This window comes from Lithobates pipiens, unplaced genomic scaffold (assembly GCF_037356315.1).
Source record: "Lithobates pipiens isolate NorthernLeopardFrog02 unplaced genomic scaffold, aLitPip1_a1.2 Scaffold_22, whole genome shotgun sequence".
Lineage (NCBI taxonomy): Eukaryota > Metazoa > Chordata > Amphibia > Anura > Ranidae > Lithobates > Lithobates pipiens.
In genome coordinates this window covers 41359152-41375273 of record NW_027507784.1, presented here as the reverse complement: position 1 = coordinate 41375273, position 16122 = coordinate 41359152, and the positions used below count along the sequence as shown (strand labels likewise).

The 16122-nt window shown below is 46.3% G+C and overlaps 1 protein-coding gene across 2 annotated transcripts in view; it reads right to left on the bottom strand.

The window, feature by feature from the left end:
* The window catches only part of LOC143923661 (uncharacterized), a 66533-nt gene that overhangs the window by 15529 nt on the left and 34882 nt on the right, over positions 1-16122 (bottom strand). For both annotated transcript variants that reach the window (XM_077447470.1, XM_077447471.1), the window contains exons 2-3: positions 9335-9670; positions 3334-3396 (exon numbers count right to left, since the gene is read on the bottom strand). In XM_077447470.1, coding sequence (XP_077303596.1) covers positions 3334-3396; positions 9335-9670 — 399 coding nt within the window. The remainder of the gene's footprint in view (positions 1-3333; positions 3397-9334; positions 9671-16122) is intronic.

Here is a 16122-nt window from a genome sequence, read left to right as displayed (position 1 = left end):
GTTGTTTTAGAGTGACTACAGACAACTTGCTGTTTTCCTTTGCTTGGTTTGGTGTCACCCAACAGGAAGAAGTTCCATCTGTTCACTTTTCTGTTCATGTGGACTGTTCTCCATATCATTAATTGGAGTTTACACTTCTAATTGGACTCAACGCACAAATTGAGTTTATTGTGTTATGCACATTTTTTTTTTTTTACTCTTATATATTGTTTATTCACTTAAACATTAACATTGTGTTTTGGGTACACTTTTTGGTATTTTTACCAAACATTATTAGCGCTACACTAATTTCCCACCATTCGGTTATCTGATGCAGGGAGGAGCTACAAGAGCCACCGAGTGACCCCAGAAGTCAAGGTTCGGGGCCACTCTGTGCAAAACGAGCTGCACAGTGGAGGTAAGTATGACATGTTTGTTATTTTAAACTTTAAAAAAAAAACGACCCTTTACAATCACTTTTACTCTTCAATAAGACACAGGAGTTGAACCCAACACAATTTAGCTTCAGCTTACTGTAATACAGAGGACATCACCTACTATCGTCATAGTGGGTGGCCCATATGACTTCCAACCTCTAGGGATTGGCGACCCAAGCTGGTATCTTTAGAAGGCATCATTCAGTGGGTTTTGGGGGTCTTAGCAGCCTTCTTTATAAGGGCTGGTTTATATTTCCCATCACTTTCTATCCCAGTGACAAAGATCACCAGAACAAATAGTGATGGCAGTAAGGACCTGACAAAGGTTCTTTTTCTTTTCCAATAGATCCAAAACTGGGGGGAAAAAACTGAAAGGTGTTTTTAGGACAGCCTTCTTGAAACTTTTGCCTGATCTATCATCATCATATTGGATGGCCCATATGGCTGCCAACCACTAGGGATTGGTGAGCCCAGCTGGTATCCTTAGAAGGCAACATTCACTATTCAATCAGTGTTAGAATTCATCACCAATGATCTAGATTCTAGAACAGGGTAGGCAACTTTTTGAGCACAGTGTGCTGAAAAATACTTTTCAAAGAAATTGAGAGTGACGATTTTATAACAAAAAAATGTCAACTTCACAATCTCAATCACGAAAAGGATTTTCTATAAAGTAAATGCTGTAAACTACTTGAGTAGTAGTGAGAAATTAACATCCCACATTCTCACGCCTGAGATCAGCCCCAATTCCATCAACTCCACACTTCAGATCAGCCCCAATTCATGCACCTTCACACCTGAGATCACTGTCCCCCCCTGCAAATTTGCTTCACCACTGTACCCCCCTGCTCCTCTGTCCCACCACTGTACCCCTATGCTCATCTGTCCCACTACTGTAACCCCCTGCACATCTGCCCCACCACTGTACCACCCTACACATCTGCCCCACCACCATAACCCCCTGCACATCTGCCCCACCATTGTACCACCCTGCACATCTGCCCCACCATTGTACCACCCTGCACATCTGCCCCACCACTGTACCACACATCTGCCCCACCACTGTACCACCCTACACATCTGCTCCACCTCTGTACCCCCTGCTCATCTGTTCCACCACTGTAACCCCCTGCTCTTCTGTCCCATCACAGTAACCCCATGCTCATCTGCCCCACCAATGTTCCCCCTTTCTCATCTGCCCCACCACTGTACCTCCCTGCACATCCGCCCCACTGCCGTACCCCCATGCTCTTCTGTTGACCATCTTCTCATCTGACCTAAAACTGAACTTATCTTCTCATCTGCCCCACCACTGTACCTCCCTGTACATCTGTCCCACCTCTGTTCCCCCTGCTCATCTGTTCCACCAATGTACCTCCTTTCTCCTCTGCCCTTCCACTGTACCCCCCCTGTACATCTGCCCCACCCCTGTACCCCCTGCTCTTCTGCCCAACCACTGTCACCCCCTGCTCATCTGTCCCACTAATGCACCTCCTTTCACATCTGCCCCACTGCTGTACCCCCCTGCTCTTCTGTCCCACCTCTGTACCCCCTTCTCATCTGCCCCAACACTGAACCCCCATGCTCATCTGTCCCACCACTGAACCCCCTTTTCATCTTCTCCAACATTGAATCCCCCCCCCCGCTCATCTGCCCCACCACTGTAACCCCCTGCTCTTCCGCCCCATCACTGTACCCCCCCATTTTCTGTCCACCACTGAACCCCCTTCTCATCCCTCCCACTACTTTACCTCCTGCACATCTGCCCCACCACTGTACCCTCCTGCTCTTCTGTCCCACCTCTGAACCCCTTCTGCTCATTTTCCCCACTGCTGTACCCTCCTCTCATCTTCTCTATTGCCGTTCACTCTTCTCATCTATGATATGTGTGATATGCAGAGAAGTGAAAGGAAACAGAGATGAGACACATCTACCTGTCCTGTCACACTCATCCTTCTGATCCGCCTCTCGCATCCAGCCCACGTGCTTGTATGGGATGTATGTGATGCATGTGATGTATGAGATGTATGTGATGTATGTGATGTATGGGATGTATGTGATGTATGAGATGTATGTGATGTATGTGATGTCACATGTAAGCATCTGGAATGGATGTGCAATGATGAGCTCAGGTCAGGGGCATTTTGTGAAAGCAGTGGGCCTGTGTGCAGGATCATAAGTTGGGCCCCCGCAGCTGAGGAAAAGTGCGGCGCTCTGCACCACAGGAAAAGTTGGGTGTGATTATAATTGCGCTGAATACTGACTGTGGCTTAAAGGGACACAGAGTGCCGGGGTTCAGTAGTAAGTGACGCAAAGGTTCAGGAATAATTTCAACAAAGTTCACAGAAACTCAACAATAATTCCACAAACTGTCACCTGATTGGGGTTTTCTCCATCAGTGAAATCCCTTCTTTCTGAGATTGGTAGTGACAACCAAGCGAGTCGTCTTCCTCTAGATGTTGGGCGGGGCTAGCAGGACTTTGATTGGCTTTAGCAGTGGCCAATGACAGTCCTCCTCCTGGAAACAAGGACCACCCCCCCCCCCCCAGCAGAACTGCACCCAATCTCTTCCCCATCACAAAAGCTGATGATCACAGCTACAGCAAAGTTAGAGAACCAAACAATGTTCCCCATCTTTTACAATGTGTGGGGGCGCAGTGCCTCCCCCCCAGTGCGGAGTGGGGAACTCTGAGACTGGAATGCATTAGTGTCTCACCGACACTTCCCTGCACCACTCTGCTGATGGGGAGGGAGTCCAGTGCCGGTAAAAGAGGCTTTGAGTGCCGCTCGTGGCACCAGTGCCGGGGGGTTGCCCACCCGTAAAATAGAACATAGTTCACACCACACACTGCTTGCAGAAAAGGATTTCAGAAGGTAAAGAAAAGCAAGTGAGTAATAATTAGAATATAGGTCTTACCATCCTTATCACTGGTCTCCACAAACTTCTTGCGTGACAGATCAGTCAACTTGATCTGGTATTCTGGGAAAGAGAAGAATAAGTGTAAGGGTTCTCCTCCATCACATCAAATAAAATTAATTGGTACTCATGTGTTGACTGTAGAATAATCTATTAATTCCGAAAATGTTCTCTTCGAGGGAGTTGATTGGATAGCCATCGTATTATCATTTTGAAAGTAATCTGTTACTTTATTTACTGCTTGCTGTGTCATATATCCCATCATGGATCTGGGATTGAAGAACCACATCAATAATGAATTGTCCAGGTACAAATTTATTCCACAAAGGATGGAGCCAACACATTTTGGGAGCTTCAGAATGGCTTCCTTCATCAGGGCTTGAAAATGGGGAATGATGCATGCTGGGCAGAATAGAAGATGAGAATATAACGTTTTTAGACAGGATGAGTGCCATCCTGTTAAAGGACTTCACACTCCTCCAGTGAACAAATTCCATTCTGGCCAGCATGCATCTTCCCATTTTTAAGCCCTGATAAAGGAGGTGATTTAGAGGCTCCCAAATTGTGTTGGCTCCATCCTGTATCCAAATGCATATTGGAAGATATTTGTACCTGGACAATTGATACTTGGTGTGGCGGTTTAAAGATGAAGTTTAGCTATAGTAATTTTTACACACAGTAGTTCTATTGGAAGTAAGTACTGTATATGCCATACCTGTGGCATTCCCCGTGGAAGCTGGAAATCACTGTAGTTGGAAGCCCTACTACAGTGATCTCCTCTAGCTTCTGGGTCTCGTGCTGAGGAGTCGCCCTTCTGCTTAGTGAATACAGGGGGTCATCCGCTGAGCTGGGGCCCTATTCAGAAAACACTTAGCATTTTCTCAATGCAAAAAGCCCCAAGAAACTGACAGTGACCACTGTAGTTGCGATGCGTACTACAGTGATTTCCAGCTCCCACGAGGATCTCACAGGTATGACATATACAATATCTCACAAAAGTGAGTACATCCCTCACATTTTTGTAAATATTTTATTATACCTTTTCATGTGACAACACTGAAGAAATGACACTTTGCTACAATGTAAAGTAGTGAGTGTACAGCTTGTATAACAGTGTAAATTTGCTGTCCCCTCAAAATAACAACACACAGCCATTAATGTCTAAACCGCTGGCAACAAAAGTGAGTACACCCCTAAGTGAAAATTTCCAAATTGGGCCCAGTTAGCCATTTTCCCTCTCCAGTGTCATGTGACTCGTTAGTGTTACAAGGTCTCAGGTGTGAATGGGGAGCAGGTGTGTTAAATTTGGTGTTATCGCTCTCACTCTCTCATACTGGTCACTGGAAGTGGCACCTCATGGCAAATAACTCTCTGAGGATCTGAAGAAAAAAAATTGTTGCTCTACATAAAGATGGCCTAGGCCGGGGATTTGCAATTAGCGGACCTCCAGCTGTTGCAGAACTACAAGTCCCATGAGGCATAGCAAGACTCTGACAGCCACAAGCATGACACCCAGAGGCAGAGGCATGATGGGAATTGTAGTTCTGCAACAGCTGGAGGTCCGCTAATTGCACATCCCTGGCCTAGGCTATAAGATGATTGCCAAGACCCTGATACTGAGCTGCAGCATGGTGGCCAAGACCACACAGCAGTTTAACAGGACTGTTTCCACTCAGAACAGGCCTCGCCATGGTCGACCAAAAAGTTGAGTGCACATGCTCAGTCTCATATCCGGAGGTTGTCTTTGGGAAATAGACGTATGAGTGCTGCCAGCATTGCTGCAGAGGTTGAAGGGGTGGGGGGTCAGCCTGTCAGTGCTCAGACCATATGCCGCACACTGCATCAAATTGGTCTTCATGGCTGTCATCCCAGAAGGAAGCCTCTTCTAAAGATAATGCACAAGAAAGCCAGCTGAAGACAAGCAGACTAAGGACATGGAGTACTGGAACCATGTCCTGTGGTCTGATGACACCAAGATAAACTTATTTGGTTCAGATGGTGTCAAGCGTGTGTGGCGGCAAACAGGTGAGGAGGACAAAGACAATTGTGTCTTGCCTACAGTCAAGCATGGTGGTGGGAGTGTCATGTTCTGGGGTTACATGAGTGTTGCCGGCACTGGGGAGCTACAGATCATTGAGGGAACCATGAATGCCAACATGTACTGTGACATACTGAAGCCAAGCATGATCCCCTCCCTTCAGAGACTGGGCCGCAGGGCAGTATTCCAACATGATAACGTCTCCAAACACACCTCCAAGATGACCACTGCCTTGCTAAAGAAGCTGAGGGTAAAGGTGATGGACTGGCCAAGCATGTCCCCAGACCTAAACCCTATTGAGCATCTGTGGGACATCCTCAAACGGAAGGTGGGGGAACGCAAGGTCTCCAACATCCACCAGCTCTGTGATATCGTCATGGAGGAGGGGAAGAGGACTCCAGTGGCAACCTCAGAAGCTCTGGCGAGCTCCATGCCCAAGAGGGTTAAGGCAGTGCTGGAAAATAATGGTGGCCACACAAAATATTGACACTTTGGGCCCAATTTGGACATTTTCACTTAGGGGTGTACTCACTTTTGTTGCCAGCGGTTTAGACAGTCATTAGTGTGTTGAGTTATTTTGAGGGGACAGTAAATTTACACTCTTTTACAAGCTGTACACTCACTACTTTACATTGTGTAATTTCTTCAGTGTTGTCACATGAAAAGATAGAATAAAATATTTACAAAAATGTGAGGGGTGTACTCACTTTTGTGAGAAACTGTACATGCTTCCATCGGTCCAAACTGGATCAATGTAACATATGTAAAATATCCATAACTAAACTTCCGCTTTATCCTTGGAACCATTCAGACACCCAACGAAGGAAACTGCGGAAATCCTTTGGTGTGGAGAAGTTTAGAATCCATCCACCCTGACCAAATACCATCATACATTTCTATACTAATAGTATAACCCTAGGGTTTCAGTGTTAATCTTTCCTCTTCAACATTAATCTGATCATGACTATATTTTATGTACCCTATATGGCTGGTTTATGGAACATTGACAATCGGTGATGGGTACTGCTATGTTACATTATGTAAATACATTATAGACTATTGTGCTCTTCCAACCTTAAGGTTTTATGAGGACCCTTTTCTGTTCCAGTATGACTGTGCCCTTGTGAACAAAGCCAGCTTCATAAAGACACGGTTTGATGAGTCTTGTGTGGAGGAACAGACCTCCACCCTACTGAACTTCTTTTGGGATAAGTTGGAACTTTGATTGTGAGCCAGGTCTTCTCATCCAACATCAGTACCTGACTGCACAAATGAGCACAATTTCCCACAGACACCTTCCAAAATCTTGCAGAAAGCCTTCCCAGAAGAGGGGACGCCAAGTCCTGGTTTTGGAATGAGAAGTCCAGCAAGCTCATGTAGGTGTGATGGTCAAGCGTCCAAATCCTTTTGGCTAAATAATGTATGTAGTAATTTAGGCTGAAAAAAAAGACTCATGCCCATTAGTTTACAGTTCTAATAGAGTCAAACTAAACCCCACCCCTATCCCTGAGCAAGTGCAACCCTGAAATATTTCATATTGCAGAAGAGACTGTAGTGTTTCTAAAACAGTGTTTCTCAACCAGAGTTCCTCAGTATTCTGAAGCATATGGGGCCTGCAGCCGAGTGGGGCCCGGGGAGGATGAGGAATGCATACTGTACTTGGCAACTTTTTTTTTCCTTGAAGCCGCTAGAGGTCCGCGGCACTGGTCATTTCTGTCTCCGTCACCATTTTACAGAAGACCAGTTAAGACCATTGAAAGCGGCTGCAATAGAAGTGGAGCTCCATTTCTATTGTCCACTTTCTTGCCACCCAGGCTTCGCCCCCTGGTTCTGTAAAAGGTGTGGAGATGAGCACAATGAGTCCTGGGGGGGTCTGTACTCCTGGGGGGGATTGTCCTGGGGGCGTCTGTACCCCTGAGGGTGATGAATTCTCCTGGGAGGGGTCTGTACTCCCTGGGGGGTGAATTCTTCTGGGGGTCTGTACTCCTGGGGGGTGAATTGTCCTGGGGGCGTCTGTACTCCTCGGGGGGTGAATTGTCCTGGGGGGGTCTGTACTCCTTGGGGGGGTGAATTCTCCTGGGGGTCTGTACTCCTGGGGGGGGTGAATTGTCCTGGGGGGTTCTGTACTCCTGGAGGAGGTCTGTACAAATGGAGGGGGTTGAGTTGTCCTGGGGGGTCTGTACAGATGGGGCTGGTTTGTCCAGGGGGTCTGTACTGATGGAGGAGGGTCTATACTGATGGAGGACTATGGGGGGAGGGGGATAATGCCGTGTTTTTCCACATTGGCATCTAGTGGCAGGCGAAGTGGCAAGTGACACACTCGGGGCTCCCACTGATTCTGCATTAAGGTGAGTTGAACGATTTCATGTTATATTACAATGTAATAATAGAAATAATGCGCTTTAATCATCCTGACACCATAACAATCATGGTGCTGTGATGATTGAAGCACTAACACCAGGTGTTTGGAGTATCTTTATCTGTTGATTGTTAAACTTTCTGGAATACATATATTGCTATTGTGGTGTAGGATCTGGGCCTGTTGTCCCTCCATCCCTCTCTTTTCTTTTTTCTTTCTTTCTTTCTTTCTTTCTTTCTTTCTTTCTTTCTTTCTTTCTTTCTTTCTTTCTTTCTTTCTTTCTTTCTTTCTTTCTTTCTTTCTTTCTTTCTTTCTTTCTCTTTCTTTCTTTCTTTCTTTCTTTCTCTTTCTTTCCTTCCTTCCTTCCTTCCTTCCTTCCTTCCTTCCTTCCTTCCTCTCAGACTTGAAGCACACCCCTTTGAGCCACGCCCTTTAAGCCACGCCCACTATTTAATTTGTGGGGAGGGGGGCTGTTTGCGGGGGGGCATACAACATTTTGCTATGGGGCTCTATGATTTCTAGTTACGCCCCTGCACTGAAGTTCCATTTGGGTAGGGGGTATCTGATGTATAGGGGTGACTCTGCTGCAATGGGCAACTCTGATGTATAGAGTGGCCCCTGAGGAATAGAAGGTACTCTGATTTGATGGGAGTCTGTGATGTGATGAGGGACTCTGATGTGATGGAGAACCTCTGATATAATGTCCCACCATCTGATGTGATGGTGGGACTCATATATATAGGGGGTCTCTAATTTATGGACGTATAAAGGGGCATAGGGGTATAGGTATAGGGGGAAATCTGAGGTGATGGGGTCTCTGATGTGAAGGGGGATTCTGATGTGATGGAGAACCTCTGATATGATGGGGAGGATGCTGATGTGATGGTGGGACTCATGTATATGGTGTCTCTGATATATAGGAGTGATGCTCATGAGATGGGGGGACTCACTTATAGAGGGGCCTATGAAGTATGGGAGTACTCTTAGGTGATGGGGTCTCAGATGTCAAAGGGAGCCTCTGATGTGAGGGAGAATCTCAGATATGATAGGGGATGCTGATGTGATGATGAGACTCATGTATAGAGGGTCTTTGATATATGGGGCAATGCTCGTGAGATGGAGGGACTCACGTATAGAGGGGCCTCTGAAGTATGGGGGCACTCTGAGGTGATGGGGTGCCTCTGATGTGATGGAGAGTCTCAGATATGATAGGGGGATGCTGATGTGATGGTGACACTCATAAATAGGTTGTCTTTGATGTCTAGGGGCGACACTGATGTGATGGGGTCTCTTATGTGAAAGGGGGCCTCTGATGTGATGAAGAACCTTGGATATGATGGGGGATGCTGATGTATGGTAAGACTCATAAATAAGTGGTCTCTGATATCTAGGGGTGAAGCTGATGTGATGGGAGGCTCTCATGTATAGGGAGACTCTGGTGTAATGAAGGGGGTGCTTCAGGATTTTGCATAGTTTTAGGGGTGCTACAACTGAAAAAGTTGAGAAATGCTGTTCTAAAATGATAAGCAAGACTCTTTTTTGCCTATTTTCCAGATTTTGTTTCCTGTTCATTGCATTACAACGATTTATTGGTTCAACCTTACTCTCTACTTGAAGATAGTATTGGATGATCTGTTGCGTCCCATCATATTCAATCATGCAGGTGTAGTTTCCGGTGTCGTTCTTGGTGATATTAATAAGGATCAGAGAGACGTTACCCATATGAAACTTCTCCTGAGGCATCAATGCCCTGGGCTCATGAGAGGTCATGATATTATCTTTGTACTCCACCAGGGGGCGCCCATTATGTTCCCAGCTCAAAGACAACTGATCCAGGTTAAGCGATTCCTGGTTCGCCACAATGATGGCGGTCATGACCAATTGTTTGGGCAGGCGAGGAGAGATGGAGGCAGCTTCTGAGATTGACTGCAAGGCCAAGACTGCAAAAACAAAGAAAAAAAAGTGAACGGGTGCTGTTGTTCTATTTCGGAGTTTAAAGGCAAACTACCAGATAATTTTTCATTAGAGTTTATTTTTAGAAGAAGACAAGCTCTGGCTGTAATACTTACCTTCAATCTGTAGCTAGCCCCTGCAGTACGTCTTTTTCACCAAGAGTGTACTGTGTTGATGTCAAGCATCACTCAATTCCAATTGGCTAAGAAAGAACTGTGAGTGCAGGGATTCATCGGCTCCAACTCCTGAGCATGGCAACATGCTCTCACAGGAGACAAGGCAAACCTCTGCAGGGAGACCACTGCGCTCACACAGAGAGCCATGGTCCTTCTCTGCAGCATGCTGGAAGACCACAGGCTTTTCTACTCAGTTCAAAAGTTTAATTGTCCCTTTAACAATAGATTAACAGCAGTGAACTATGTAAATGCTGCATTCTGGCTACTAGATTGAGCTGATGATCATTCATAGTAATAAACTATTTTATTCCTATAAAGTGCCATCTAGAGATGATAATGTGGCTCCATCTAGAGGTCATAAGGTGGCTCCATCTAGTGGCCGTAAGGTGGCGCCATCTAGTGGCCGTAAGGTGGCGCCATCTAGTGGCCATTAGGTGGCTCCATCTAATGGTCATTAGGTGGCTCCATCTAGAGGCCATAAGGTGGCGCCATCTAGTGGTCATAAGGTGGCACCATCTAGTGGCCATAAGGTGGCACCATCTAGTGGCCATAAGGTGGCACCATCTAGTGGCCATAAGGTGGCGCCATCTAGTAGAGGTTCTCCATCACATCAGAGTCCCTCATCACATCACAGACTCCCATCAAATCAGAGTACCTTCTATACCTCAGGGGCTACTCTATACATCAGAGTTGCCCATTGCAGCAGAGTCACTCCTATACATCAGATACCCCCTACCCAAATGGAACTTCAATGCAAGGGCGTAACTAGAAATCACAGGGCCCCATAGCAAAATGTTGTATGCCCCCCCCCCCCCCCCGAAAAACAGCCCCCCTCCCCACAAAAAATGGTGGGCTCAAATTAAATAGTGGGTGTGGCTTAAAGGGCGTGGCTCAAGGGGGGTGTGGTTCAAGTCTGAGATGAATGAGGGATGGAGGAAGGAAGGAGGGAAGGAAGGAAGAAAGAAAGAAAGAAAGAAAGAAAGAAAGAAAGATAGGAAGGGAAGGAGAGAGAAGGAAAGAGAGGGATGGAGGGACAACAGGCCCAGATCCTACACCACAATAGCAATATATGTATTCCAGAAAGTTTAACAATCAACAGATAAAGATACTCCAAACACCTGGTGTTAGTGCTTCAATCATCACAGCACCATGGTTGTTATGGTGTCAGATTGATTAAAGCGCATTATTTCTATTATTACATTGTAATATAACATGAAATCATTCAACTCGGGGACGTGGCCTGATGCGAATGGCGGCGGATGTGTTTGAGCAGAGCTCCGTCCAGCCAGGGGACAATCTACCGACATCTGTGCCCTAGCGAACCCATCCCTACCAACATCCACCGTTACCTGGAACAGGGCAGCCGGCTCCACAATCCTAGTGGAGTATTTCTGTGAATTCAGTCCGTGGACACTCGGGATTCGCCGCCGCGGCCCTCTCCCGGCCGCCGCCATCTTGTCTCCCCGGAGTCTCCGGAATTAAAAGGTCTCCTACAGCTTCAGCGAGGTAAGGGACCACCATCTGTCCCCTCCGTTCCTGCTCCTTGCCTCCTGGGATACCCCGGTGCTATTTCCAGCCAATATTATCACCCGGGGCGGCCGTGGCTGGCTCCGGCCTAGCGCAGCCTAGTCAAGCCTGCGGATCCCCGGTGTTTCCTACGGCAGCAGCCCGGCAGAGCGCGCCACGGCGGGTCGGGCCCTCCACAGCAGCAGTGATCTATAACTAAATGTTGGCCTGGCATTTGCGGCCCCCTTGCTGTGATGTTCTCTGCAGGTCCTCATTAAATGTAAACAGGCCTCCCAGAGCCTGCTACATCCATCCTGTACCTCCTAGCTCAACACCCCAGGCCATCACAATACTGGCATCTCCCTCAAGTGCCTAAGTCCACGTCTCAGGAGGTTTTTACCTGCTTTCATTCCCTGGCTGTGTTAATAAAAGGGGCCATACACCACACAGTTGAGCCTGCAGCACTAGCACCATCAGCCAAAAATTAACTTTTATTTCGGATCCCCACATTTACTCTTTTATAGCTCATCCACTCTCTCTGCTATACTACTTCATTATCACCCACCTTATTTTTGATCCGCTAAAATGAGCTAGACTCTCCCCCCCATCCCTAAAGGGGGCGCATACTAGATGAGATGCATACCAGCTATACAAAAATGGTTATATTACCCAAACTACTTTTCCTTTTTAGAGCCCTTCCTCTCACGGTTCCCAAAAACACTCTAGACTGTCTCCAAAGAGAAATCAACAAATTCATTTGGCTAAACAAAAAACCAAGATTCAGCTATTCCTTAATGTTCAGGCCCCAACTGAAGGGAGGTCTCGGTATACCCAATCTATGGCTGTACTACCTGTCAGCTAGGCTTACTCAGCTTGCACAATGGTATGTAGGGATGAGCCGAATACCCCCCGGTTCGGTTCGCACCAGAACTTGCGAACGACCCCCACGTTCGTTACGAACGTTAGAACCCCATTGAAGTCTATGGGACTCGAACGTTCGAAATGGAAAGTGCTAATTTTAACGGCTAATATGCAAGATATTGTCCTAAAAAGGGTTTGGGGACCTGCCTCCTGCCTCAGGGGACATGGGTCACTGCAAAAAAAAGTTTTAAAAACGGCCGTTTTGGCGGGAGCACTGATTTTAATGACGATTAAAGTGAAAAAAAAAGGTGAAATATTCCTTTAAATATGGTGCCTGGGGGGTGTCTGTAGTATGCCTGTGAAGTGCCACGTGTTTCCCGTGTTTAGAACAGTCCCTGCACAAAATGACATTAAATGGAAATAACACCATTTAAAACTGCTTGCGGTTTTAATGTTATATCTGGTTCCTGCAATATGGTTGAAAATCATTCAGAAAAATGGCATGGGTAGCCCTCCCTGCCCATTACCAGCCTATTTGGGTCTTGTACGCATATTAAGGGGAACCCCGTACCCATATTAAAAAAAAAGGAAATGCGTGTGGCCCCCAGGCCCTATATACTCAGAACAGCAGTATACAGGCGGTGCAAACAAGACAGGGACTGTGTAGGTTTGTTGTGTTAAGTTGAATCTGTTTATAATTTTCAACCAGTACATTTTTAAAGTGTAGCTCCAGTCAAAAAAACTTTTTTTAAGCTTTTTGGAAAACATAGGGAAGGGTTATCACCCCTGTATAATTTGTTTTGTCGTCCATCTTTTTTCATCTCACTTGCTGCTGTCTCCTTGCGTTTGCAAGTAGGAGATGTTTGTAAGTTGGATGTTTGAAAGTAGGGGCCTGCCCTATATTATAGCGGTATGTACTGGGTACAGAGCACGCAGACAGCACGCACTATCTCCTAACACTACTGACTGCAAGCTCTATTATTAACCACTTGACCACTGGGCACTTAAACACCCTTAATAACCAGACCAATTTTCAGCTTTCGGTGCCCTCACATTTTGAATGACAATTACTCAGTCATGCAACACTGGACCTATAGGAAATGTTTGTCCTTTTTTCACACAAATAGAGCTTTCTTTTGGTGGTATTTAATCACCTCTCAGTTTTTTATTTTTTGTGCTATAAAAGAAAAAAGACCGAAAATTCTGCGAAAAAATGAATTTTTCTTCGTTTCTGTTATAAAATTTAGCAGATTAGTAATTTTTTCTTCATAAATTTTGGCCAAAATTCATACTACTACATATCTTTGGTAAAAATAAGTACAAATTGGTGGATATTATTTGGTCTTTGTGAAAGTTATAGAGTCCACAAGCTATGGTGCCAATATCTGAAAATTGATCACACCTGAAGTACTGACGGCCTATTTCCTTTTTTTTTTTTTTTTCCACAAAATTGTCATATTATCAGGTTATTTCACACACACAGCATATGCATACCACAAATTACACCCCAAAACACATTCTGCTATTACTCCCGAGTACGGCGATACCACATGTGTGAGACTTTTACACAGTGTGGCCACATACAGAGGCCCAACATGCAGGGAGCGCCATTAGGCGTTCTGGAGCACCCAGGCCAATTCTGACATTTCTCTCCTACATGTAAAAATCATCATTTATTTGCTAGAAAATTACAGAGAACCCCAAGACATTATATATTTATTTTTTTTTAGCAAAGACCCTGGAGAATACAATGGTGGTCGTTGCAAATTTTTACCTCACACGGTATTTGCGCAGCAATTTTTCAAACGCGTTTTTTGGGGGGAAAAAACAGTTTTGTGCTTAAAAAACAAACAAAAAAAACAGTAAAGTTAGCCCAATGTTTGCATAAAGTGAAAGATGAAGTTATGTTGAGTAAATAGATATCAAACATGTCACTCTTCAAAATTGCACATGCCCGTGGAATGGCGCCAAACGTCGCTACTTAAAAAATCCCCATAGGCGACGCTTTAAATTTTTTTTTACTGGTTACATGTTTTGAGTTGCAGAGGAGGTCTAGGACTAGAATTATTGCTCTCGCTCTAACGTTCTCGGCGATACCTCACATGTGTGGTTTGAACACCGTTTTCATATGTGGGCGGGGCTTACGCATGCATTCGCTTCTGCATGCGAGCACATGGGGACATGGGCGCTTTAAAACATTTTTTTTTTTTTTTATTGTTCATTTTACTTTATTTATTTTAGTTTGACATTTTTTTCCCCAAAAATATATTTTTGATCACTTTTATTCCTATTACAAGGAATGTAAACATCCCTTGTAATAGGAATATGGGGTGACAGGTCCTCTTTACAGTGAAATCTGGGGGTCAATATGACCCCACATCTCACCTCTAGGCTGGGAAGCCTGAAATAAAAAATAAAAAAAAAGATTCTGGCTTTGATCGTACTGGCGAGTTGGTAGAAGCACCGGAGGGCGGTGAGGGGTGGGGGGCGTCTATGGCTGGGTATTTCAGGGTATCACCGAGTATGGCTGGGTATCTCCGAGTATGGCTGGGTATGGCAATTTATGGCAGGGTATTGCAGAGTATTGGCGGGGTATTGGCGGGGTACTACAGAGTAATAGCAGGGTACTGCAGAGTATTGGGGAGTACTACACAGTATTGGGGGGTACTCCAGAGTAATGGCAGGGTACTGCAGAGTAATGGCAGGGTACTGCACTGCAGAGTAATGGTGGGGTACTGCAGAGTAATGGCGGGTACTGCAGAGTATTGGGGGGTACTGCAGAGTAATGGCAAGGTACTGCAGAGTAATGGGGGTTACTGCAGAGTAATGGGTGGTACTGCAGAGTAAAGGCAGGGTACTGCAGAGTAATGGCAGGGTACTGCAGAGTAATGGCAGGGTACTGCACTGCAGAGTAATGGCGGGGTACTGCAGAGTAATGGCGGGGTACTGCAGAGTAATGGCAGGGTACTGCACTGCAGAGTAATGGCGGGGTACTGCAGAGTAATGGCAGGGTACTGCAGAGTAATGGCAGGGTACTGCAGAGTATGCACTGGTATTGCAGAGTATTGGCAGGGAATTGAGGGGTTAAATTCGGTGAGCAGCGATGTGGGCACTGCAGATGCAGCCCACATCGCTGCTGACACCGATCTCTTTCCCCTCCGCTGTACCGATCGGTACAGAGAGGGGAGGGAGGAACTGACGCCGGTTTGTTTACAAGTGATCACTCCGTCATTTGACGGAGCGATCACGTGGTAAACGGCCGCGACAAGCGGCCGTTTACCGTGATCCGTGATGCAGGACCCGGCGGTCACGGATGCTCTCGAGTGCGCGCCCCAGGGGGCGCGCGAGAGCAGAATTCTGGGAGGCCGTTAATTAACGGCCTCTCAGAGTTAAACAACCGCCCTGAAGCCGTTAATCGGCAATGGGCAGTTGTTAAGTGGTTAAAGCTAGATCACTAGCTATATAGGTGAGGTGAATATAGCGGTGTATACTGCAGTCAGGGCACAGACAACAACCACTACACAGCAGCAAGATAGGAAATCAGCCAAAAACGATTGGTGTGTACTGTGTTGAAGGTACACAGAACACCCACTGCTTCAGATGCCAACACACTACACGAGGCCGCCTCAAAGGCGGCCTTATATAGTGTGGGGCGTGCACTACACAGCCTGAGCTATGATGCCTGTGGCCAATCATGGCTCTCCTTGCTGCTGGTGCTGCGATTGGCCAAGCATGCGGGGTCACAGTGCATGCTTGGCCAATCATGAGCCAGCAATGCACTGCGCCAACGCAGTGCATTGTGGGCCACACGAATTTTGACGCGAACGGCCAAAACGTTCGGAATTCGCCGAACGGCCAAACAGCCAATGTTCGAGTCGAACGTACGTTCGACTCGA